Genomic DNA, 24419 nt, shown 5'->3' with positions numbered 1-24419 from the left:
GCTAACTAACACTTCTTAACAAAAAGGAATCTAGAATGGAGTATCAATTTTGTTTCTATCAGTTGCACTCACCTTTCCACCCTCATCAAATTTGCCCACGTGACAAAACCATTCTCGGGAGCAGAACCAGGTAGGCATGATCACAGTGGGTCCATGGGAGGTAAACACCTAGAGAAAAAAGGTGATAAGAAACAACCTTAGTGAAAAGGACGAATAGTTCCTAACAGATATACTCTTTGATAATAAAGTTTATTTTCATTTATTAACTTATGCCTTGGTCCTGCAAACACTTAGCCTTATCTTGGACTTAAAACACATCAGAAGCCCCATTAAATTCACTGAGACTACTCATGTACTTAAAGTTCAGCACAAGTCTTTGCAGAATCATGGCCTAAGAGATTAAATCTAGTATTTCCTACTTCATATACTGTAGCACTGTGACTGTTCCTATTAGTAATAGCAAGTTTTACAGCAAATCCAAAGATCTTGAAACTATAATTCAAGTTTTGAGAGATCCACCACAACTGAAAGTTCTACTAGTTTTACTAAAAATACTAATCTTAATAATGAAAGTACATATATAATGGAAAGTCTGTGTCCAACTCTAGGGCTCCAGTGTGCATTCAGAAAGCACAAAATTACAAACTTTGATCTATCTTCTATTATTTTCTGTGGAAAATTGGGGAAAGTGAAGTACAGCTTGATTTTAAACCAGAACAATATGTATACAGTATTTAATGCTATCTGGTTAAACTAAAAGTCTTGGAAAGAAACATATGATTTGACAGACAACATGAATGTAGTTATTTTAAATTTTTGAATGCTCACAGCTTCAGTGACTAGCACCAACACAGTCAGGAACTGTACATAATCAACCTTTGCTGCCTTAAACAAACCTGCCATAAACACAACTATGAAATAAACCAGAATATCCGGATTATGTCAGATAAACAAATTATCACTTTTATTACAAGGAAAAATATCTAGCAAATCAGGAAACTGAACTTGTCAAACAGAAATCTGAAGTTAAAAAGGCATATTGTGTCCAGCTCCAAAGAAAGTTACCTGTACAAGCAGGTTTATGGAAACAGAAAAATAAAAAACAAATGTATTGCCAGTTTCAATCACTAATGAAAATATATTGGTCTCCAGAAGATCATTTCAAAGTATGCTATAGATGAAATAATTAATATTACTCTGCAGCTAAAATTCTCCAACTCGGTTGCAAAAATTTAGCCTTCTGAAACCATAGTTAGATACCTGTTGCTCTTATTAACTTCAATATGAGCTGGGGTTGCTCAGTTCCTCAGGCCACTTTTCTTTTTAGATGGATAAATAGGGATTTAGGATCTTAACTTTAGGCCCACAGATTCAAATCTTTTAAATTTAATTCCGTATTGAGGCACCTAGGGATGGTATTTTCAAAAACATCTAAGTGACTTTGTAACACAAGTCCCACATTAAGGGCTTGTCTTCACTACTGGGGTAAGTTGACCTAAATTATGCTACTCCAGCTCTGTGAATTACATAGCTGGAGTTGACGTACCTTAGATCGACTTACCCCGGTATCTTCACTGCGCTGCATTGACGGGAGACACTCTCCGGTCAATTTCCTTTACTCTTCTCAGAAAGGTGGAGTACTGGGGTCGACCGCAGAGTGCTCTGCAATCGATTTAGTGGGTCTTCACTAGACCCGCTAAATCGACCCCTGTGCATCAATTGGAGCAGCATCAATCTCCCCATAGTGAAGACCAGCCCTAAGTCAATAGTCTTCTGCTGAGACTTGTGCTGCTAAGTCACTGAAGCATATTTGAAAATCCCATCACTAAACAGAAATGGCCTGCCTTTCAGAGGGGCTAAGCACCAGACACTCCCAGTGAAGACACCGGGAGCCGAAGGGCACTCAGCATCTCTGAAAAATCAGACCACTTTTATTTAGGTGCTTAAATATGGATTTAGGTGCCTAACTTTAGGCACCTAAGTCGGAAAATCATGGCTTATATGTATAAGAGTGTAGTATGCTGTCAGTATTTTCCTGTGAAACAAACTGTTAGCAGGTGTTGATTTTGATGGGAGATGCTGAGCCTGGCAACTGATTAGCAGGTGTTGATCAGCTGATTCATTATTGCAAGTACTCATTAGCTTCACCATAGATACCAAGGAAGTGGGAGTACCCACAGTGGAACTGTAGGATGAAAAAAGCTTAGGAATAAAAGTTGGACTGCAACTGAGTGGAAACTTCTTTGTCAATAAAGCAAAATTCCAGAAGGGGGACAAGTCCTGAGCCTGTTTGGGGTATGCCAAATGTATTTGAAGGTGAAGGAGACTGGAAAAGCCACTTGTTCATTAAGGCCCTGATTCAACAGAGCACTTAAGCATGTGCTTAACTTTAAGCAATGCAAGTAGTCCAATTAACTCCAATGAGACTAATCAGATACTTAAATGCTCTGTAAAGAACACACTCTCCTAAGAGTTAATGCTGATATTTTGGACAAGTTTTATTTCATCACAACATATAGAACACCTAATGAAACTGGTTATAAGTAAGTAAGGCTATGTTTTAGTCATGGATATTTTTAGTAAAGGTAATGGACGGATCACAGGCAGTAAACAAAAATTCACAGCCCATGACTTGTCCTATATACCCCTGAATAAATCTTGGGTGCTCTGGGGCAGGGGTGGCCCAGAGGCACCACCGCAGGTGCTCGTGTGTGTGTGTGGTCTGGGGACCCCTGCTGCTGCTGCTGGGGCGGGAGGGGGTTGGTGGGGCTGACAGGTTCCCTACCTGGTTCCACAAGGCTCCCCGGAAGCGGCAACATTTCCCTCGGCTCCAAGGTGGATGCGCGGACAGGGGGTTCTGCACACTCTCCACGCCCTGAGCGCTGGCTCTGTATCTCCCATTGGCCAGGAACCACGGCCAATGGGAGCGGTGCCTGCAGGCAGAGGCACCGCGCAGAGCCGCCTGGCCGCACCTCCATCTAGGAGCCGAGGCACATGTTGCCGTTTCCGGGGAGCCCCCCAAGGTAAGCACTGCCTGGAGCCCTCACCCCCTCCCGTGCCGCAACCCTCTGCCCCAGCACTGAGCCCTTCCACATCTAAACTCCTGCTGCTGCTGGGGAAAGGGGCACGGTGGCTCGAGATTGCCCCAGCAACAGCCAGTGTGGCTGGCCCCAGGCCGCCCCAGCTGCTCAGGTGGCTCCTGGGCCAGCAGAACCGGCTGCTGCAGAAGTCCCGGAAGGTCATGGAATCCATGATTTCCGTGACGGACTCGCAGCCTTATTTATAAGCCAAAATAAATCCCTTATTATGTGTATGGACAGAGCATGAAAATGTTCTTTGCATCTCTTGCAAGGATTTGTTCTCACATATGCACAGTAATGCAGATATTTTTATGCAATTTATATACACTAAACTGTAAAAGTACAGTACTGTCAATTTACATGGGCATTCAAGCAACATTTTAAGGACAAACCAATGTTCTGTATTTTTCTTTGGAGATGCAAATAATTTTTACAGGGTTAGGTTGAGAACAGGACTAAAATTAATCTAATGATAGATGTATTAACTTGAGCAACACCTGGTCATGCCAGTAAAGTTATTCATAGTGAAAACAATGGGGAGTGAGTTGGATGACGACTATGGAAAAGGAGACAAAGAATTTTATTATTTATTATCCTGAAGGAAACTGTCCCAAGCAATCACTTCATGGAAGCTGTACAGTTACTGATGCATAACTATTTTTTGTTCTTAGTTCTTTAATTCTCTGCATCATTGCTCCATAAGAATGGCCATACTGTGTCAGACCAAGGTCCATTTAGCCCAGTATCCTGTATTCCAACAGTGGCCAATGCCAGGTGCTTCAGAGGGAATGAACAAAACAGGTGATATATCCCTTGTCGCCCATTCCCATCTTCTGTCAAACAGAGGATAGTGATACCAGCCCTACCCATCCTGGCTAATAGCCATTGATGGACCTATTCTCCATGAACTTATTTAGTTCTTTTTTGAACCCTGTTATAGTCTTGGCCTTCACAACATCCTCTGGCAAAATGTTCCACAGGTTGACTATGCATTGTGTGAAGAAATACTTCCTTTTTTTGGTTTTAAACCTGCTGCCTATTAATTTCACTGAGTGACCCCTAGTTCTTCTGTTATGAGGAGTAAATAACACTTCCTTATTTACTTTCTCCACACCAGTCAAGATTTTATAGACTGCTATCATATCCCCCTTTAGTCATTTATTTTCCAAGCTGAAAATTCCCAGTCTTACTAATCTCTCCTCATATGGCTGCTATTCCATATTCCTAAAATTATTTTCGTTGCCCTTTTCTGTACCTTATCCAATTCCAATTTATCTTTTTTGAGATGGGGCGATCACATCTGCATGCAGTATTCAAGATGTGGGCATAGCATGGATATATAGAGAGACAATATTATATTTCCTGTCTTATTATCTATCCATTTCTTAATGATGCCCAACATTCTGTTAGCTTTTGGGACTGCTGTTACATTGAGTGGATGTTTTCAGAGAACTATTGACAATGACTCCAAGATCTCTTTCTTGAGTGGTAACAACTAATTTAGACCCCATCATTTTATATGTATAGTTGGGATTATGTTTTTGCAATGTGTATTACTTTGCATTTATCAACATTGAACTTCATCTGCAATTTGATTGCCCGCTCACCCAGTTTTGTGAGGTCCCTTTATAACTCTTCACAGTGTGCTTTGCACTTAACTATCTTGAGTAGTTCTGTATCATCTGCAAATTTTGCCACCTCACTGTTTACCCCTTTTTCCAGATCATTTATGAATATGTTGAATAGTACTGGTCCAAGTACAAAACCCTGAGGGACACCACTATTTACCTCTCTCCATTCTGAAAACTGACCATTTGTTCCTACCCTTTGTTTCCTATCTTTTAACCAGTTACCGATCCATGAGACAACTTTCCCTTTTATCTCAAGATACCTATTTTGCTTAAGAACCTTTGGTGAGGAACCTTGTCAAAGGCTTTTTGAAAATCTAAGTACACTATATCCACTGGATCACCCTTGTGCACATGCTTGTTGACCTTTTCAAAGAATTCTAGTGGATTGGTGAGGCATGATTTCCCTTTACAAAAACCATGTTGTCTCTTCCCCAACAAATCACGTTCATCTATGTGTCTGACAGTTCTGTTCTTTACTATACAGTAACTTCTCACTTAACATTGTAAGTTATGTTCATGAAAAATGTTACTTTAAGCGAAACGATGTTAAGCGAATCCAATTTCCCCATAAGAATTAATGTAAATAGGGAGGGTTAGGTTCCAGGGAAATTTTTTTTTGCCAGACAAAAGACTATATTATATATATATACATACATACACACACACAATAAGTTTTAAACAATTTAATACTGTACATAGCAATGATGATTGTGAAGCTTGGTTGAAGTGGTGAAGTCAGAGAGTGGGATATTTCCCAGGGAATGCCTTACTGCTAAATGATGAACTAGCACTTGGCTGAGCCCTCAAGGGTTAACCCATTGTTGTTAATGTAGCCTCACACTCTACAAGGCAGTACGAATGGAGGGAGGGGAGTCAGCATGGCAGAAAGAGACAGAGACACACGCCCCTTTAAGTACACTGACCCCACTCTAAGTACATTGCCTTTTTAATAAGTAGATTAGCAAATTGAGACAGCAGCTGCTGCGAGCAAGCTCCCTCCATCTTGAGCCCTGTCGTGTCTCCCCCGACCCCCCGGAGATAAAGTACAGAAGCGGGATGGGGGGAGAGGGACATCCTGACATTAGCACCCCTCTTCCCCTCCCATCCCCCCGCACAGCAAGCAGGAGGCTCCTGGGAGCAGCTCCAAGGCAGAGGGCAGAATCAGAACATGGCAGTGGGGGGAGGGACAGCTGACTGCCCAGCAATTGATAGCCTGCTGGGTGGCTGCCACACAGGGAACTTAGGAGAGCGGAGAGCTGATGGGGGGCTGCCGGTCCATTCTGGTTCCAAGCCCCCACCAGCTAGCTTCAACAGGCTGCTCTTTCTGTAAGCAGTGGACAAAGCAGACGGCTGCCAAACAACGTTATAAGGGAGCATTGCGCAACTTTAAACGAGCATGTTCTCTAATTGATTAGCAAGGTAACAACGAAACAGTGTTAACCGGGACAACTTTAAGTGAGCAGTTACTGAAGTTTCAACCCATTTGCCCTGTATTGAAGTTAGGCTTGCCAGCCTGTAGTTGCCGGGATTGCCTCTGGAGCCTTTTTTTTTTTTTTTTTTTTTTTTTTTTTTAAAGTGGCATCACATTAGCTGTCCTCCAGTCATCTTGTACAGAAGCTGATTAAAATGATAGGTTACAGACCAGAGTTGGTAGCTCCATGTTGTAGAACAGATTTTGACACAGATATATAATCAGCTTGATGAAAATAAAGTTAGTTTAACTGCTAAAACTTATAGAGCACACAAAGTTTAAATAAAAATGATATAAACAAAAAGGACAGTTACCTGTTCCGTAACTGGCATTCTTTGAGATGTGTTGCTCAGGTGTATTCCACTCTAGGTGTACGTGCTCGCCACGTGCACCGGTGCCGGAAGTTTTTCCCTTAGCAGTACCCATACTGGGGGAGCACCGCTGCGACCCCTGGAGTGGCGCCGGTACATCGCGCCATAAAGGGGGCTGCGTGCTCCTCCCACCCTCAGTTCCTTCTTGCTAGACAACTCTGACAGAGGGGAAGGAGGGCGGGATGTGGAATACACCTGAGCAACACATCTCGAAGAACGCCAGTTATGGAACAGGTAACTGTCCTTTCTTCTTCAAGTGATTCCTCATGTGTATTCCACTCTAGGTGACTCCAAGCTATACCTGATGGAGGTGGGTAGGAGTTTAAGTTTAAAGTTTTAAGGGTTACCCGGGCGGAGTACTGCCCTACCAAACCCAGCGTCATCCCTTGTTTGGGAGACGATCGCATAATGCGAGGAGAAGGTGTGGACCGAGGACCACGTAGCAGCCCTACATATGTCCTGAATAGGGCCATGAGCCACATAGGCCGCTGACAAAGCCTGAGCTCTTGTCGAATGAGCCTTCACGATAGGAGGCGGGGGTACCCCTGCCAAGTCGTAACAGGTGCGAATGCACGAGGTGATCCAGCGGGAGATCCGCTGGGTGGAGACTGGTCGTCCCCTCATGCGCTCAGCCGATGAATGAACAGCTGGGGGGACTTCCTAAAAGGCCTGGTTCTGTCTAAGTAAAAAGCCAGAGCTCTACGCACATCTAACATGTGCAGGCATCGTTCCTCACTTGAGGAACGGGGCTTCGGACAGAGGACCGGGAGGAATATATCCTGATCCATGTGGAAAACCGAGACTACCTTCGGCAAAAAGGCAGGGTGAGGGCGGAGCTGAACCTTCTCCTTATGGAAGATCGTATAGGGCGGTTCAGAGGTCAGTGCCTTAAGCTCGGAGACCCTGCGGGCTGAGGTGATAGCCACCAGGAACGCCACTTTCCACGATAACGGGACCACGAACATGTGGCTAATGGCTCGAAAGGAGGCCCTGTGAGGTGGGAGAGCACTAGGTTCAGATCCCAGAGTGGGACCAGGGGTCTGGCATAAGGGAATGCCCGATCTAACTCCTTTAGAAACTGGGACGTCATATCATGTGAAAACCCTGAAAAGCCTTGCACCGGGGGTGGAAAGCTGAAATGGCCGCTAGGTGTACCTGGATTGAGGAGGGAGCCAGCCCCTGGGTCCTAAGGGACAGGAAGTAATCAAGGACAAGCTGGATAGATGCGGAAGAGGGAGAGGAACCTCTATCCCTGGCCCACATAGAGAACCGATACTACTTGGCCAGGTAGGTTCAACGCGTGGAGGTTTACCTACTTTCCAGCAGGACCTGCCTCACATCCTCAGAGCACCTCCCTTCCTCCTCATTCAACCACAGAGGAGCCATGCTGTCAAGTGGAGCGGGGCCAGGTTGGGGTGGAGGAGATGATCTTCCTCCTGGGAGAGGAGGTCCGGGCGGAGCGGCAGCCTGCGCGGGGGGGGCCACTAAGAGCTGCAGTATTGTCCGGTACCAATGTTGACAGGCCCAGTCCGGGGCTATGAGGATAACTCGTGCCCCGTCTGACTTCACCTTCTGTAGGACCCTGGCGATCAGGCGGAAGGGCGGGAAGGCGTATAACAGGGGCCCCGACCATGGGAGCAGGAACGCATCTGATATCGCCCCGTCGCCCTTTCCTGCTCTGGAGCAGAATCGGGGACACTGGCGATTCTGGGCGATGGCGAGCAAGTCTACCTGGGGAATACCCCACTGTAGGAAGATCCACCTGGCCACCTCCCTGTGCAGGGACCACTCGTGCTGTTGGGAGAAAACCCTGCTCAGGTGGTCCGCGAGCGTGTTGCTCTTGCCGGGCAGGTAAAACGCCCGCAGGAGTATGTTGTGGGCTATACAGAACTCCCACGGGAGCTAGGCTTCCTGGCATAAGGTCCAGGAACGCGTGCCCCCCTGGTTGTTGACATAATACATGGTGGTCGTATTGTCCGTGAGGACTCTGACCACTTTCCCCTCTATATGCTGGCAAAAGGCCACGCACGCCAGGCGTATGGCCCTGAGCTCCCTGACATTTATGTGCAGGGTCAGTTCCTCGGGTGACCACATACCCTGGGTCCTGAAGGCCCCCATGTGGGCTCCCCAGCCCAGGTCCAAGGCATCCGACACTAGATCTGGTGAGGGAGGGGGCTCTCGGAAGGGGATACCCTGGAGCATGTTGCTTGGAAGGGACCACCATTTCAGGTCTGCCACCACCGTTGGCGGCACTGTGACTACCTTGTCCAGGCCGTCCCTGGCCTGGGAGTACCGGGAGGCCAACCAAAGCTGAAGGGGCCTCATCCGGAGCCTGTCATGTCGCACCACGTAGATGCATGCTGCCATGTGGCCTAGGATTTGAAGGCACACCTGTGCTGTAGTTACCGGAAAGGCAGTGACTGAGTCGATGAGAGCTTTGAGCGTCTCGAATCTGTCCCATGGGAGGGAGGCCGTGGCCACCCGGGAATCTAACAGCGCTCCTATGAAACTTATGCGCTGAACGGGACTAATGTGGATTTCTCCTCGTTCACCACTACGCCTAGAGCTGCACAGGTGTTTAGCAGAAAGGTCATCTGCTCCTGCACCTGAGAGGGCCGCCACCACCGCCATACACTTTGTGAAGACCCTGTGGGCAGTAGAAAGGCCAAAGGGGAGGACCGTAAACTGGTAGTGGTCCTGACCCACTGGGTAACGGAGGAAGCGCCTGTGATCTTCGAAAATGTGGATGTGAAAATACGCATCCTGGAGATCCAGAGCCGTAAACCAATCCCCCTGTCTAGGGAGGGAATAATAGAGGCCAGGGACGCCATGCAGAACTTGCAGCGAATCAGGAACTGGTTGAGATTCCACAGGTTGAGGATGGGCCGAAGCCCGCCCTTCACCTTGGGGATAAGGAAATACCTGGAGTAAAAACCTTTGCCCTGGAATTCCCGAGGTACCCTCTCCACAGCTCCCAGGGAGAGGAGGTGCTCTACCTCTTGGCTGAGGAGGAGGGCATGCTCCGGGTCCCCGGCAGGCTCCCGGGACGGAGGATGGTGGGGAGGGAGCAAAATAAACTGCAACCTGTACCCTTGGGAGATGGTGCTGAGGACCCATCGGTCCGACGTTATACGGGACCATTGCAGTCGAAAAGCCGATAAATGGTTGGCAAAACTCAACTTTATTAACTGGGGGGGGGGTACACTGGCAACAGGCCCAGTGACCCCCCGCAACAAGTCAAAAACGCCGTTTCCCAGGCCTCTTGGCCTTGGAGGGGCCAGGTTGTGGGGCCGAACGGGATTGGCGTTGGGATCGACGCCTCTGTTCCCTCTGCCTTTTCGGCGGGGGCTCGTATCTGCCCCGAGCCGGAGGAGCGGCGGTCTGAGCCCTGGGCTTGTCCTTGGCAGGCGGGACATACAGGCCTAGCATCTGCAAGGTCGTACGTGAATCCTTCATCCCGTGCAACCGCGTGTCCGTTTTTTCCGCAAACAGAGCCCTGCCGTTGAATGGTAGGTCCTGCGTAATGGACTGGGACTCCACTGACAGGCCCGAGAGCGCGAGCCACGACGCCCTCCGCATGGAGACGGCTGCAGCCATCGAATGGGCGGCTGTGTCTGCTGCATCCGAAGCCGTCTGAAGTGCCGCCTTTGCCGCCGCAGCACCTTCGTCCACCAAGGCCCAGAACTCCTTCCCGTCCTTGTCTTGGAGGAGGGGTTCGAACTTGGGAAGGGATCCCCAAAGGTTAAAATCATAGCGGCTCAGTAGTGCCTGGTGGTTGGCCACTCTGAGCTGGAAACTTGCATAGAAATAAACCTTTTTTCCAAAGGCATCAAGACTCCGAGTGTCCTTGTCCTTGGGGGTGGGCGCGGGCTGGCCGTTCCGCTCACGGTGATGAACCGACTCCATCACCAAGGAGTTGGGAGCTGGGTGGGTGTATAGGTACTTGTGCCCCTTCGTGGGCACAAAATACTTTCTTTCAGCCTTCTTGGAAATGGGCCCAAGAGAGGCCAGGGTCTGCCAGAGGCCAGTGGTGATATTGGCCACCCCTTGATGCAGTGGGAGGGCCACACGCCCCCGGTGCCGAGGAGGTGAGGACATTAAACAAAGTGTCCGAGGGCTCCTCCATCTCCTCGGCCTGGAGCTGGAGGTTTACAGCCTCCTAAGCAGCTCCTGGTGCGCCTAAAAGTCCTCCTGAGAGGCCGGAAGCGGCACTGCAACTGACTCACCCGGTGCCGAGGAGATAGATGGCGTGGTGCCTTCAGCAACCGATGGCATCGGTGGTTCGACGTCCAGGCCCTGTCCTTGGGTCGGTGCCAGTGGTTCGGAGCCCGCAGCCGGATCACGGTGCCGAGGAGGCGACGCCGAGTGGCCATGAGAGGTCCCGCCATAGAGCGGGGTCCCGGCTGTGCGGGTGCCTGAGGCCACAGTGCCCACTGGCACTGAGACGCATGGGGCCCTGGCAGAGCTGATTGCTCCTGAGGTGCAGAGCGGCCCGGGGAAGGATGGCTGCGTGCCAACGCCGAAGTCCTGGATGAGCGCACGGTGCCGTACGAATGACTGGAGCGATCTCTAACATGACGTCTCTGGCCCCGAGACTTCGACCTGGATGACGAGGACAGGTAGATGTCCAAGGAGCTGTCTCTGGACTCCCTTCGGCACCTGTGGCCATGGTGCCTCAGTGCCAGGGATTCTCAGGATGCACTCCGAGCACTGCATCTCTGACGGCGGGTGCTAGAGTACGAGCGCCGGTACCGACGGCGGTGAGACCTGTTCCTCTCAGGTTGGCTCGAGGAGGAACGGCGTCGCCTCTTATCAGCTCCTCTATGGTCCCGGAGACCGGAGGAGTTAGAGTTGCTCGCAGAAGATCCAGCTCGCGGAGTAGAAGTGTGACGCGGGCCTCGGCTCGGCCCTTCCACCCGGGAAAGTACCACAACATCCGATACTTCCGGGGAGGGCTGATGGGCGCCCAAGGGCGGCTTTCCACGGGACCGGGGGCCCGACTGAGGTGGCACTCCTGGCACTGGAAGGGCTAGGGTGTCACGCGCGGCCTGGGCTGCCTCTGGCGTCGAAGGCATCCGCACTTCTGGAGAGGCTCGCACGGACGGGACCGGACTGTTCCGCTCAACCCGAGTCGGAGGTCTTGGTCCCGACGGGGATCGTGGGCTGCCCAACTCGGGTCTGGCCTCACCCCTGTCCTTCTCTCGGCGCCGCTGAGTCTTGCCCGGCTTCTTATTCGGGGAGCGGTGCCGAGTCGTCGACGGTGCCTCGCTGCGCACTGAAGACGCGGTGCCCAGCGCGGGGTCGGGTTGACGCGCTGGTGCTGGGGCCAATGGCGACTCCATTAGTAAGGCCCAGAGTTGGATCTCATGCTCCTGCTTCATCCGGAGCTTGAAAGAGCGGCAAATCTTACAACGCTCACTAACGTGAGTCTCATCCAGACAGCGAAGACACTGAGAGTGAGGATCGCTTCTGGGCATAGAGTTGCGACAAGAGTCTCACGACTTGAAGCCTGGGCCACGGGGCATGCCCCGAGCCAGGCAATAACGAAAGAAAAGTTCACCGAACTGGATACTACTAAAGGCTATAAACGCTGCAGCCAAGGCTGGAGCAAGTTCCAACTACCTTCAGTGGCGGCAAGAAGGAACTGAGGGTGGGGGGTTCACGCAGCCCCCTTTATGGTGTGATATACCGGTGCCATTCCAGGGGTCGCAGCAGTGCTCCCCCAGTACGGGTACTGCTAAGGGAAAAGCTTCCGGCACCAGTGTACGTGGCGAGCACGCACACTTAGAGTGGAATACACATGAGCAATCACTCGAAGAAGAAAAAAATGTTAGCACAATATGAAGCAAAAAAAGTCTCCCATAACCCAAAACATTCTGTTCCAGTGCTTTTAAAAGCTAGAAGCTGTATACCTGACATCAAACCAAATGACAGACTGAAATATTTTGTTTCTCAAACTCCTAAAATTATAGTGTAGCAATTTCAAACAAAAGATATGATGTGCAACAGAAAGGATGCATTGTAATTTACAACATGTTATTACCAGGATCACATTACTACTGATTGACACACTGTATCTGCTTTTAAAAAGAAATCCAAAACTAACAAACAAAATCAAATCACTCACTTAAATCAAACAAGCCGACTTTTTGTTCCATATGGTGCCATTTAGAAAAGTCTAGCTCTATGATGGAACAGATGTCTAGCAAGTTGAAGGGCACACATTTCAATGCAATGTTTTTAAAACTTACTATTGCCATATATTAGAAAAATATGAAAACTATTCAGATGCTCGCCTGTCCCCCACAGGAACTTTATCAGGATGATATACAGCAAATGTAAAGAACAGTGACAAAAAATGACCTTGGTAGTTCTAGATCAAAATTTTACATGGGTAATGTAAACCCTTCCACTCATGGATGTGTACTTATTAATGAAAGAATACTCAGTACCTTGCAAGATCAGAATCTATGATTCTCTGTGCAAGCCAGCTGCATTAGCTAGAGATAGTATGTACAACCCTCACAGGTAAGGAAAGCACCATTGTCTAGTGAATAGGGCACTGGAGTGAGACTCAAGAGACTTGGGTTCAATTCCCAGCTCTGCCACTTCAATTCCCAACTCTGCCACTAGTTTGCTGGGTGACCTTGGCCAAAGTCATGTCCCTCCCTATGGCCTCAGTTTATCTATCTATAAAATGGAGATAACATCTCTCCTTTGTAAAGTACTTTCAGATCAGTGGGTGTAAAGCACTATGTAAGAGCTAAATATTATTAGGTCCAGATGATATATTACAGCACACAAAGGTTAGAGTTGCTGCAAAGCATCCTACATTGGATCAGAGACATGTAGCTATGGAATCAATTATAAAACCAGTGCTTGCAGGTGTACATTTTTAATGCTACACCTGTAAAGAAGGGAAGATATAGGAGGCTGCTGTCTCCTTGGAGGGCAACTGAAAGTAAGTTGGGTACTTTATCTTGGAATTTCCATATTTTCAAATGTTGAGCGTTTTAAGTTTAGTGCTAATTTTTTAAGATGTTTTTTGAAAACAACATTTTTGCTTTCCCTGCCTTGGTCTCATAAACCAATTCCACACTCTAAAGTACCTCCCAAACTAAGCAGTGCTCTAGAATTAGAGTTGGTCGGGAATTGTGCCAGTTACTCAAAAGAAACTTTTTGTGGGCATGTACCAGTTTCAACAAAGCTTTTATCGGGAAGGATTCTCAGGTCCAGGATGGAATTTTGGGCAGGCAGGCACACATACACACATTCCTACCTCACCCTAGAATAGCCAATTACCTGATGGTTATGGCACTAACCTAAGATATGGGAGACTCAGGTTCAAATCCTTGCTCCAAAGCAGGCAGAATGGGGACCTGAAACTGGGTTTCCCACATCCAAGGTGAATGCTCTAACCCCTTTGTCTAAGCTAGGGTTTCTCTCTCTTTCTCTCTCTCTGCTTTTTTTTTTTTAAGTGAACATTTTGTCCCAATGCAGAAAAGAAAAAATATCTGAAATTTTTGAAAATTTTTGTGGAATGAGAAAACTGTTTCCTATCCAGCTTTAACTAGAATCCACTGCACATGTCAGGAAAGCAGTGCTGAGTGAAAGATCACAGAACAAACTCAGAGAAAGTAATAAGACTTTGACATCTGACTTCAGGCTCAAGGATTTCCCTCAAAAACAGGACCAAGGGAGAGAAAGGGACATTGGCTGGAAATCATAGAAGATTAGGGTTGGAAGAAACCTCAGGAAGTCATCGAGTTCAACCCCCTGCTCAAAGCAGGACTAACCTCAACTAAATCATCCCAGCCAGGGCTTTGTCAAGCCAGGCCTTTAAAATCTCTAAGGATGGAGACTCCACCACCTCCCTAGGTAACCCATTCCAGTGCTTCACCAAATCAAGGAAGAGGAGAAGGGATGAGACAGCTCTTTAAGTAGCAGTGACAGAACATTCAGACTGCAAGTACTGGCAATGATGGAAGGAGAGTTGGGTGGGGGAAAAGCCTTTTAAAGCACAGTAGCACTTATAATTACTGTAGCCTCTGCAAGCCCTAGTTATGGACCAGGACTCCCCTGACCATTACAATGGATCTAACAGTGTTTCCCAAAGTTTTGAAAGTTGAGCCTGTGTCAGGAAATAAAAATCTATCATGAAATCCCACCATGTGCAGTTAAAGACCTACCCATTCACATATACATCTCCTGTAGCATTGGAACACTGGGTTATGATTTGGTTCAGACAGATGTGAGAGCCTTTGTTTGGCCTGCTCTGGATTTTTTCCAAACTATTTTTCATATCCCCGGTCATTGTACATTTGTTGAAACACTGCAAAGTTGGTAGAATGGATTAATAGGGTCTGCAACAAAAACATTCGGCAAGTTACCTGGTCCAGGTTTTATTGCTGAATTGTTGTTTTATTTCTTTTAGACTGCAATGGCTGCAACCAGAGAAACAAACAAGACAGTCTCACCATAACCAGAATGTTAACCAAAAAAAAATCTCCACAGCCTGCATTACAGCCATACTAACCAACACATTATAAAATTAATGTCAGAGAGATTTGTGACCCCCTTGGTCCCAACCCAAGGCTGCAGCATAGCACCCTCTCCAGGAGCTGTCCACTCCTCCTTGGCTCTGTTCCCCCACTCCTTACACATCTGCCACCCAACAGGTCTCATGCCACTTGCTACTGTGCCTCTTCCTGGGGTGCTTCTCCTGACTCTTTCCCCTGGGCACCACTTGCTGAGCAGCAGCCACAGACCGGCATCCCTCCCCACTTCTGCTTGCAATGGAGAAAGCACAGGTGGGGTCTCCTGTGGGACTGATTGCTCGCAGAAACCCTGATGGCAGGGAGAATTTACTCAGCACGGATTGTGCTTCTGTCACCCCTGTGGTATCAGGAATGCAAGTACTAGGAACAGAGGCCCAGCAGCTCAGCGCACACCGAGTGCCTGTGCTGCGGTCAAACACAATGATATAACAGCAGCACCTGTGCAGGGAAGAAAGGAGCAGGGCTCAAGGGAAAAGGGACTGGATGGGTTGACAGGGGGTTGGGACTCTGGGGAGAGAGGAGATTTGGTGCTACCTCTGCCAGTAAATAACAATTACAAACACAGGAGGCGAGAGTTTTTTGGTTGTAAAGAGGAGTAGTCTCTCTGGTATACTGGGAGACTTGGTCAGTCTCGTTAAAGCAGAGCTATATAATAACTAGGTTTGGTTTTCTCAGAGACCTGCCTACTTTTGCTTACCAAACAGCTTTTTTATAATTTCCTGTATTCTCTCAGTTTCCAGTCCTGCCTCCCTAATGGACCCTGCACATCTGTGTGAGGTCTACATAAGGAGTTAATTCCCTGCTTACAGGAAAGCAAGCAGAGCCTTTGTGTTCTATCACAAACATCGTCAAAAGTCTTGTCATGTTTATACTCTATATCAGCTAAAGTTGCTGTTATTTATACTGTATTATAATTAGTTATAAACTGGCCAAAAGAAAGCAATAATTTGTTAAAAACAATAGTACAGGTTAATTATCAGTGAAGGTATAGATCTTAACCAGATTTTAGAATTCCTAAACAATATCTTCAAGATTCTGCATGCACCATTGTCATAATCAAATTGTAATCCAGTTACATAAAGTTCCAAACAGAAAATGACAATTGTACAGCAATCTTCACAATTTAATGAAGTAATCTGTTAAACTATCTACACCTAACAATCTTGTATTATCAACAGGTTTTGTTCTTAGTGGTAAGTGTCTGGGTTTAGTTTAATCAGATCTGTGCTCACTAATTATTCTTAGTTGAATAACTCTAAATTCCAAAAGAAAATGTTAGGAACAAGGGCTGAAAATGTCAAATTGTTTTACTCCTCAAAACCAGATTGAGGACATAGGTCATCTGATATTTTTTAATTACATTAACACTGTCAATAAAATCACATGTGATTTTAGGCCCACAGAGGCGTGTGCTTCAGGTGATGTCAGTGTCTGATGAGAAACAAATTCATGTTCTCTGAGTGATGTTCATCTGTTTACGGTGGTCTTCAAGGAAAGGATTATCTGCTTAACCAGTGGATCAGAATCCAACACATAGGTGTCAAAAGGATAAATGTAGCTGGTGGGATATTTTATCATATTCTCTCATGCAGGAGCAAAACAGGAAACAGGAGGATAGTTCACAAGTTCACATGAGTAAGATATTGAGTCAGCAACTCTACCTGCCATCCAGCATTTGTGAAAAATATATAGGTTTAGACAAAATAAAGTGATCTTCTCTGATACTTTAAGAGGTTAAGGCACTACTCCAGCTTGTGAGCGTACTAGCCTTTCACTTCTGGTGTTCATGTCCACAATAAGACACGCATCATCATCCTGCCCCGAAGTAGGGAGGAGAACAAAGATTTATCAAACAAAACCATAACACAGTTCACTGAAGCTTTAAAAACCTAAAAATTGATTCTAGTTTGGTTTGGCTTGTGCAGAATGAGGCCTGAATTGGTTCTTATGGTATCTGAACTGATTTTGCCCATTCCTATTCCCTTACAGACATTTGTCAGTATCACCAAACCAATGCTTGCTTCACTTTGGCTGTTAATCCCTGTTCCAGAAAAGCCGCAGACTGGAACAAGGCCTGCTGAAATGTATATGGAAAGCTGTTGCTTGTACTGTATATAGCAACTGCCTGATACAGGTGTGATTCGAGTCAGCACTACTAATCCTTCAGTCTCAAGACTATGTGCACCTGAAAACAAATTTGGGGGGTGGTGGTGGAATTCTCTCTTTTAGGCACTAGAAAATTAAGTGATTTGTCATGCGATAGTGAAAGATAAATAAGATAAATCTATTACAGGCAAAGTCAGCAAAACTAATACAAAAATTCAAGACACGACAGCAAAAAGATGGGTCCTGTCCTGAGAGACGCAGAAGCCAGTGAAAGTTAAGAGCACTTCACCCCTTCCAGAAACCAATTTGGGTCATATCCTGGAAGACTTGATCACTCACACGGACTTCTTCACCAATTGTGGACTGACTTCATCAGGAGTTGACGGTGCTCAGTACCCCAATGGAGGCATTTAGTATCTTGCCGGTAATGCCCAACTTTAGCAGTAGATTAATTGTGCACTGTGTTGTCAAGGTGATAACTTGAAAAGTTATTGTGTGGTGTTTCACACAAGATATAACTTGCTTTTAGTTTTGTTTATTAAACAAGCTTTTGAAAAGCACGGTACTTGCCAGTCATCAGTTTTACCTTCAGTAAAACCAGTGTTTTAATTTATCATTGTATAAAGCTTATTGTCTTGAACACTCCAGTATAGTCACCATGCCAAGACGTGTAGTATTTCTTACTCAACAGCAAATGCACAGATCCAGTTTTCACTCTGCATACAGGTGTGCCAGTCCTTTTCTCCAATATAAGCAAATAAGCAACTTATCGTAGACTTTAATAGCTAGTTCTTGTTGAATATTTCCAGTTCACATGCTGTGTGTGAATACTCACAAATCCCAGGTATTTCAATTAAATCAAAGCAAACTATTCTCAATTTGTAAGCAACTCCCCCTACCCTCTTGCAACTCAGAGGCAGAGGCCAGGCATAATAGCAGTCCCCATCCTCTCCCAAGGGCAGGCACTGCTCCCTGATGCAACAGCCACTCCAGAGAGGCCAGAAGAGGAGAGTGGGGTCATTGCTGCCCAAATACCAGCCTGCCTGATCTACAGCCCATGCTATTATCCATGCCACAATGTCAACACTACTATTTTTAGTGCACTAGCACAAGTGGAGAAAACATGTGCCTATCTACTCAGGCTGAGAGGCATGCTCCCAACTGCAGTGTAGACACATCCTTTGTGAATCAAGCCCCCTCTCCATGGAGACCACTGAAACCAGTTTGAAGAAACCCTCAGATATAAGATGATTTGGGCTTGGTAGAAGAATTTAAGTTGGTTTCTTTTCTGTTCCTGCAACTTAAGAGGAAAGCATGTCTAACTTAGCCTGTAGTGAAGTACAAGATAAGATAAGATTAAATATGCAAGTAGGCTGTTTGTTTTAAAGTCTCCTTTTCTCTCATTCTTACTTCCAACTTCTAAATAAAAATCCTTTGTTTTAAGGAGGCTGATGGCCAATATCACTGGTCCCAGGTTCCCAAACCCCAGTCAGAATTGCAGTTTGATAAGCACTGGGTACAGAATAGCATACTTGGGTCCTGGTCTAAGAGTGGAAGAATTGAGATTCCAGTCTGAGACAGGTAAGAGCAAGAGGCCAAACACCTGTGATGAGAAACCAGACAGGGGACAAAGATGCAGTTAGCCCCATAGCCAAGACACTTATCAGTCCTAAGTAAGCTGCTTCCTTTTTCCTTGCTGTAGTAGTGTTTTTCTACTTTAAGTGAAGATGAACGACTTCACATGACAACAACAACCCAGCCAATAAAATATTTCTATTTCTACAGCCAAACCCTAGATCGGTGGGAACTCTCTTTATTTGGTGATCATGGGATGAGAAGAGGATCATATACACATATTAATGCCAAGATTTGAAATTTACTGGACAAACTGGTAAAACCTCATCAAGAACTGGTTCAAAAATTAAGCTGTAAGTGCAGATCTGGCTTCTCAGATGAGATAATGAGTTTATTCTTCATTTTCTGGCTTGCCTTAGGGAAGCTTAAGTCATACTTTTAGCAATCTGTGGCTTTTGAGTCAGTCACATCAGCTTGATTTCCAAAAGCTGTGGGGAGAAAATGCCAACTGACAGGGTGTTTCAGAGCATTCTTACCTAAATGGATAAATTGCCTCGTGTCTCTAAAAGACTTGCGTGGGTGTCTTTATTCAGTGGCACAGTGCAGCATGCATCAGTCTATTGAGTAAGTTCACATTGCTATGCAAAAATGTTTATGGAACAAAGCTCCTTCTGTCACTACTCACTGATGCCTCTTCAGTTCATTTGATTCTGTTGCTTTAAGTTACTGATGTTGAGAACGAGATAGCACCATGTTTTTTATGCTGAATTTCTCAAAAACTGAGCACTCCTTTACGGGCAGCTTTCTTTGGTAGCCTCTAGGATAGGGTTGACAACTCTGACTGAAGCTATTCCGTGAGATTCCCCTGCCCCCCACCCCCAACATGACAATGTCATTTTCTTAAAATATCCTATTAAAATCTCCAGGATTGCTTTCAGTAGACACCAGGAGATTGATGGGGATTCTGGGAAACTCCAGGCCAATCCTGAAAGGTTGGCAACCTACTCTAGGACAGAAACCTTCTGAACAGCAAACTAGTAAGGTAGTGAAGGCTTCTGTTATATTGGGAACAACACTGTGACACTGTAGCCTCAGCCTGATGCTCAGGCTGCAGTCTTTCCCTTAGTTAGTGTAACACTATTTGAATGTTTTCCCAGATGAGTCTCTACATAAGCTTTGGCATATGGAGAAAGGGGCAGCCAAATTCTTTATCCTTACTAAGATCATATGTGAATCCCATGCTTCAGTTAATAGTTTGGATGCTGTTTAACCTGATTTGCACAAAATTTACCACTACCTAGGATATTTTCCATAAACCCATTTTGATTTCCTAGTGACACAAATTTCTTTTCTCCACCATGTCGTGTCATGCAGTTTGAAGATGTAGCATTCTCATGTGCTCCTCCTGTTTTTGTCTTTATTACTTTTGCTACTAAATGGAAAAGTGAGTCAAGGCGACCTATACCTGTACCGTCCTGTGACCTCAGTAATAGGGCTTATTGCCAGTGCTTGGCATAGATGGAGGGGTGTCCTCCTTCTGGCCATCGTTGGTGTTTGTCCAGATTAAAGTTAAAAGATCTCATAGCACTGTGTCAGTGATAAGTGATGTTCTAGACCCAGGGTTCTCAAACTTTTCATTGCACTGCAACCCCTTTCTAACAACAAAAATTACTACATGATCCCAGGAGGAGGGAATGAAGCCTGAGCCTGCCCGTGCTGGCCGGGCTTCAGCCCCAGGTGGGGGGCTGTAACCTGAACCCCACTAGCCCTGGCGACCCCATTAAAACGGGGTCATGACCCACTTTGGGGTCCAGACCCACAGTTTGAGAACCGTTGTTCTAGACAATTTTCCCCTTGTCAGTAAAATACGCTTGAATGTCCAAAGCTGTATGTGAGCTATAGCTGAGAATTTTACAGCTGATGTTTTTGCTTACACAGTATTGTTGGCATTTCTTTGTAAAGTACTTGGGGATAGGTATAAAAGGTACTCTATAAAACAAAACTTTAACTATTCACAGGTTCAGCCACATGATATCTCTGCATTGGATAAAATATCATCCTCATCGCTGATTATTTACAGAGTGCCATAGATGTCCATTAATAAACAAAAGACAGGGTCGCTGCCTCAAGTTGGTTACAATCCCAGTTAGATACTATTTACAACAGCACATAGGAATTTGCAAGCTGCGGTGAATTTATTACATTTCATACATGGACTTTTTTCTGCAAGCATATATAGTAACTTTGGTTAATCTTAGCAGTAAATATTGTGACATAAAAAGCTGATCTTTGGTTTTTATTTTATCTTGATGTGCAATGTAAACTATAAGTTTAAAAAGAAAAATGATCACTAAATTTTTAAGTACATTTTAACACTGTTAAGTATATCTAACCCAACTGCCTTGAGGGACACGTTGCATGAATCATTCACATAAATCCCTGTCTCTCTCCTCTCCCACCCTCCCAACACTTCCCATTGTAATTATGTGACTAGAGGAATTGGTAGGAGGGTAAAGCAGAGAGAAATTTGCTTGTATCAGCTGGTGTAACAAACTCCCTTACTGTTTATTACCTTCTTAGTATGCCAACCCAGGACACCAATTTTAAGGACAGCAAACACTGTGGTCCTTTGTATGATGATTCTTAAATATGAAATATTACATAAATAGAAGTTTCCATCCAGTAAAAATGTTGGATATCAAACCCCAACATTTGGGGTGTGGGGAGGGTGAAATAGTAAGTTTATTTCCCTAAATTAGTCAATTGCTGACTATCCAAATAATTAGTTGCATGTTCCCAGTGTGAGCTAACAGCAGATGCCTTTCCTTCCCCCTCCTCTTTCCCTAATAAAGCCGGCTTCTAATGATGATAACATATTAACCTACTGCTTAGTGCTGAAATTAAGAGAATCTCAGCTAGCAAAAGGAATTGTGTGTATAGTTTCAGGAAGTTATCACAGGTCTGGTACCCTGTTATTTTCCTGAATAAACTGTTAAAAAGTCATCTTTTAGCATTCATGCCTCAACAAGTGTCTCCGATTCTTGGAAAGGTTCCAGTGCTTAAAGAGTCAAGTGTTTATAAAACAGGAATTATTCCATCCAGTAGAATGAAACACTCAGTACCTAAAGGTTATCTACACAACTTCTAGAAGTTTTGCGGTTTATGCTGGACTTGTGCCTCAGAAAGGAAAGAAAAGAACCAGTTTAAAGTCATATTAACAGACAAACTGTAAAGGAGAACAAAACAAAAATCTGTGTGTTAAGACATCACACAGACCAATGTTTATGTAATCAATCTTTAAGAATGGCCTTAATATTTGATTTGCTTTCATTTTATGCAAGATGGCCACATAGTTATTTACAACCTTAGAATGATGAAAAATAGATAGACAGAATCCCTTTCATAACTGAAATAGCAAGTAATCTCAAGCTATTCTAGATCACATAGAGTTAGATTTACAAAAGGATGCACTCTGATGAAAGGCTATGTAAAAATGGCAATTGGACAGGCAACTGACTTTCACATACTTAAAAAGAACAGGAGTACTTGTGGCACCTTAGAGACTAACAAATTTAGTTTCTCAACAGGTGGTGCTAAGGAGTGCTACAGTGCAGGGCAACTGCACCTCTATTTCCCCTCAAAGGTCCAGCAAGGCCACTCACTCTCGGGCTTCCAGCTCTCCAGCCATTGCCTTTCTGAGCAGAGGCCTACATCTCTCTCCCTTCTGAATGGGGTTTTTCCAGGCGACACAGTTCCCTGCCTTTGTTGTGTCATTCCCAGCAGAGGAAGGCTGCCCAAGCACACCTGTTTTCTTTCTCTTCAGAGACTGATAACAGAGTGATTGTCAACAGTTATAAATTACCGCACAGCTCTTTTTATGGAAGCCTATTTTATTGTTAAGGTAAAAAAAGCACTACAGAGAAAACATATTAAAATCAATACAAGAACCTAGACGCATGCTAATAAACTTACCAGAATTAACTCCGAATTAACATGGGCTCTGGCAGCAGCAGTCCTTCAAACCCCCCACCCAAGAGGGATTCTTTGTGGTTACAAGTTCATCTGAGCTTCAGCTCAGAACAAGCACTTAATCTTATGGGACCTCAGGAAACATGGACTGGCCGCTGTCCATTTGCTGGAGGAGGAAAAAGGCCACAAGCCAGTTTAAAACCAGGCTATTTATCCAAGAATCCTTTCTTTGTCTGCTGGTCCCTGGAGAATCCAGTTTGGACTAGTACAGTGGTTCTCAATCTATGAATCGGGACCTCAAAGTGGGGTGTTAGACTTGCTGAGTCCCCGGACCAAAGCCAAAGCCTGACCCACACCACCCGGGGCCGAAGCCCAAGAGCTTCAGCCCTGGGAAGCAGGGCTCAGGTTACAGGCCCCCCACCATAGGGCTGAAGCCCTTAGGCTTGGGCTTTGCCCCCTCCCACAGCCTAGGGTGGCAGGGCTCCAGTGGGCTCAGGCTTTGGTCCCTGTTCCTGGGATCGTATAGTAATTTTGTTGTCAGAAGGTGGTCGCAGTGCAATTAAGTTTGATAACCCTTGGACTAGTATATGTGCACCTCTCTAGGAAATGGCTTCACAGGACTGAGAACCAGAGGAATTAAAGTAGCATATACCCCCTTCTTCCTAGACTAGAGAAAGGTCCTTTGAAGGTTCTTGCAATCCCACAATAGTATATAACCATTTGCATTTTTAATACAATGAACTCCAAAGATGTTAAACTTAATTCAATAAGGTTTAATTTAATTCACTGAAATTTGTCCAGGATCTTACAGGATATTGTCCGTCTGTCACAAGAAGTACATAAACTCTTGTGTGCTTAAATAAGCCATGGGGGGAAGGATAGCATCCAGTAGTTAAAAGGGAAGTTTGTTTTGCACTGCAACAGAATAAGATGCCAACCTACCTGTGCTAATGTAATTAATATATTTCTACATATAATTAAGATTTATTTAAAGGAACGGTATAAGTCTTTGAATGCTGCTGCCCTGAAACCACATTACTGAGCAATGTATTTTATTTTTAAGTGACTTTTAAAATGTTTATTTTTTTATTTATTTTGCATTACATTTTTAGTGTTAAAATGACTGGCTCCCCCATATCCCTACACAGGCCAACAAGGACAAGCACAAAGTATAAAAACACCAGTAGAAGAAAATAAATACACATAGGTCAGACCTAGCAGTCATACTCAATGCATCATATTCCTGTCTGATCAAATAATAAACAGATATGCATATGTCCAATCATTTAAATTCTGATTTTTACAGAAATAATCAAATTGCAACTAAACTTTGGAATCCGAGAACATATGAATCCCGCCTATCTCTTATTTGTTCATGGCATATATTGAACGAGAGGAAAGAAGGAATTTCTAAACAAAGAGTGGTTTTGTTAAGCCCTTCAGAGCCAATGACATAATAACTGTTCTCTGTTTTACATGGGATTTCTTCAAACGCCAGGCCTCTCAATGCAAGGAGCTCAACCTTTCATGTATAGATAGCATAGTTGCAGTGACAACATTAGATAACTTCCAAAACCTGAGGCCATTCAAATGGTTTGGAAGAGACAATACATTTCTTTCACCTGCACCACCCTATACAGAAAAAATATCATATGATT

At 45.2% G+C, this 24419-nt stretch overlaps 1 protein-coding gene across 6 annotated transcripts in view; it reads right to left on the bottom strand.

Moving 5' to 3' along the window:
- Positions 1-24419, bottom strand: part of B3GNTL1 (UDP-GlcNAc:betaGal beta-1,3-N-acetylglucosaminyltransferase like 1) — a 353698-nt gene that overhangs the window by 83026 nt on the left and 246253 nt on the right. For all 6 annotated transcript variants that reach the window (XM_034789912.1, XM_034789918.1, XM_034789917.1 and 3 more), the window contains one exon: positions 73-168. In XM_034789912.1, coding sequence (XP_034645803.1) covers positions 73-168 — 96 coding nt within the window. The remainder of the gene's footprint in view (positions 1-72; positions 169-24419) is intronic.

Source organism: Trachemys scripta, chromosome 14 (assembly GCF_013100865.1).
Source record: "Trachemys scripta elegans isolate TJP31775 chromosome 14, CAS_Tse_1.0, whole genome shotgun sequence".
Classification (NCBI taxonomy): Eukaryota; Metazoa; Chordata; order Testudines; family Emydidae; genus Trachemys; species Trachemys scripta.
The sequence above is the reverse complement of the archived record's forward strand: the minus strand, read 5'-3'. Positions and strand labels throughout refer to the sequence as shown.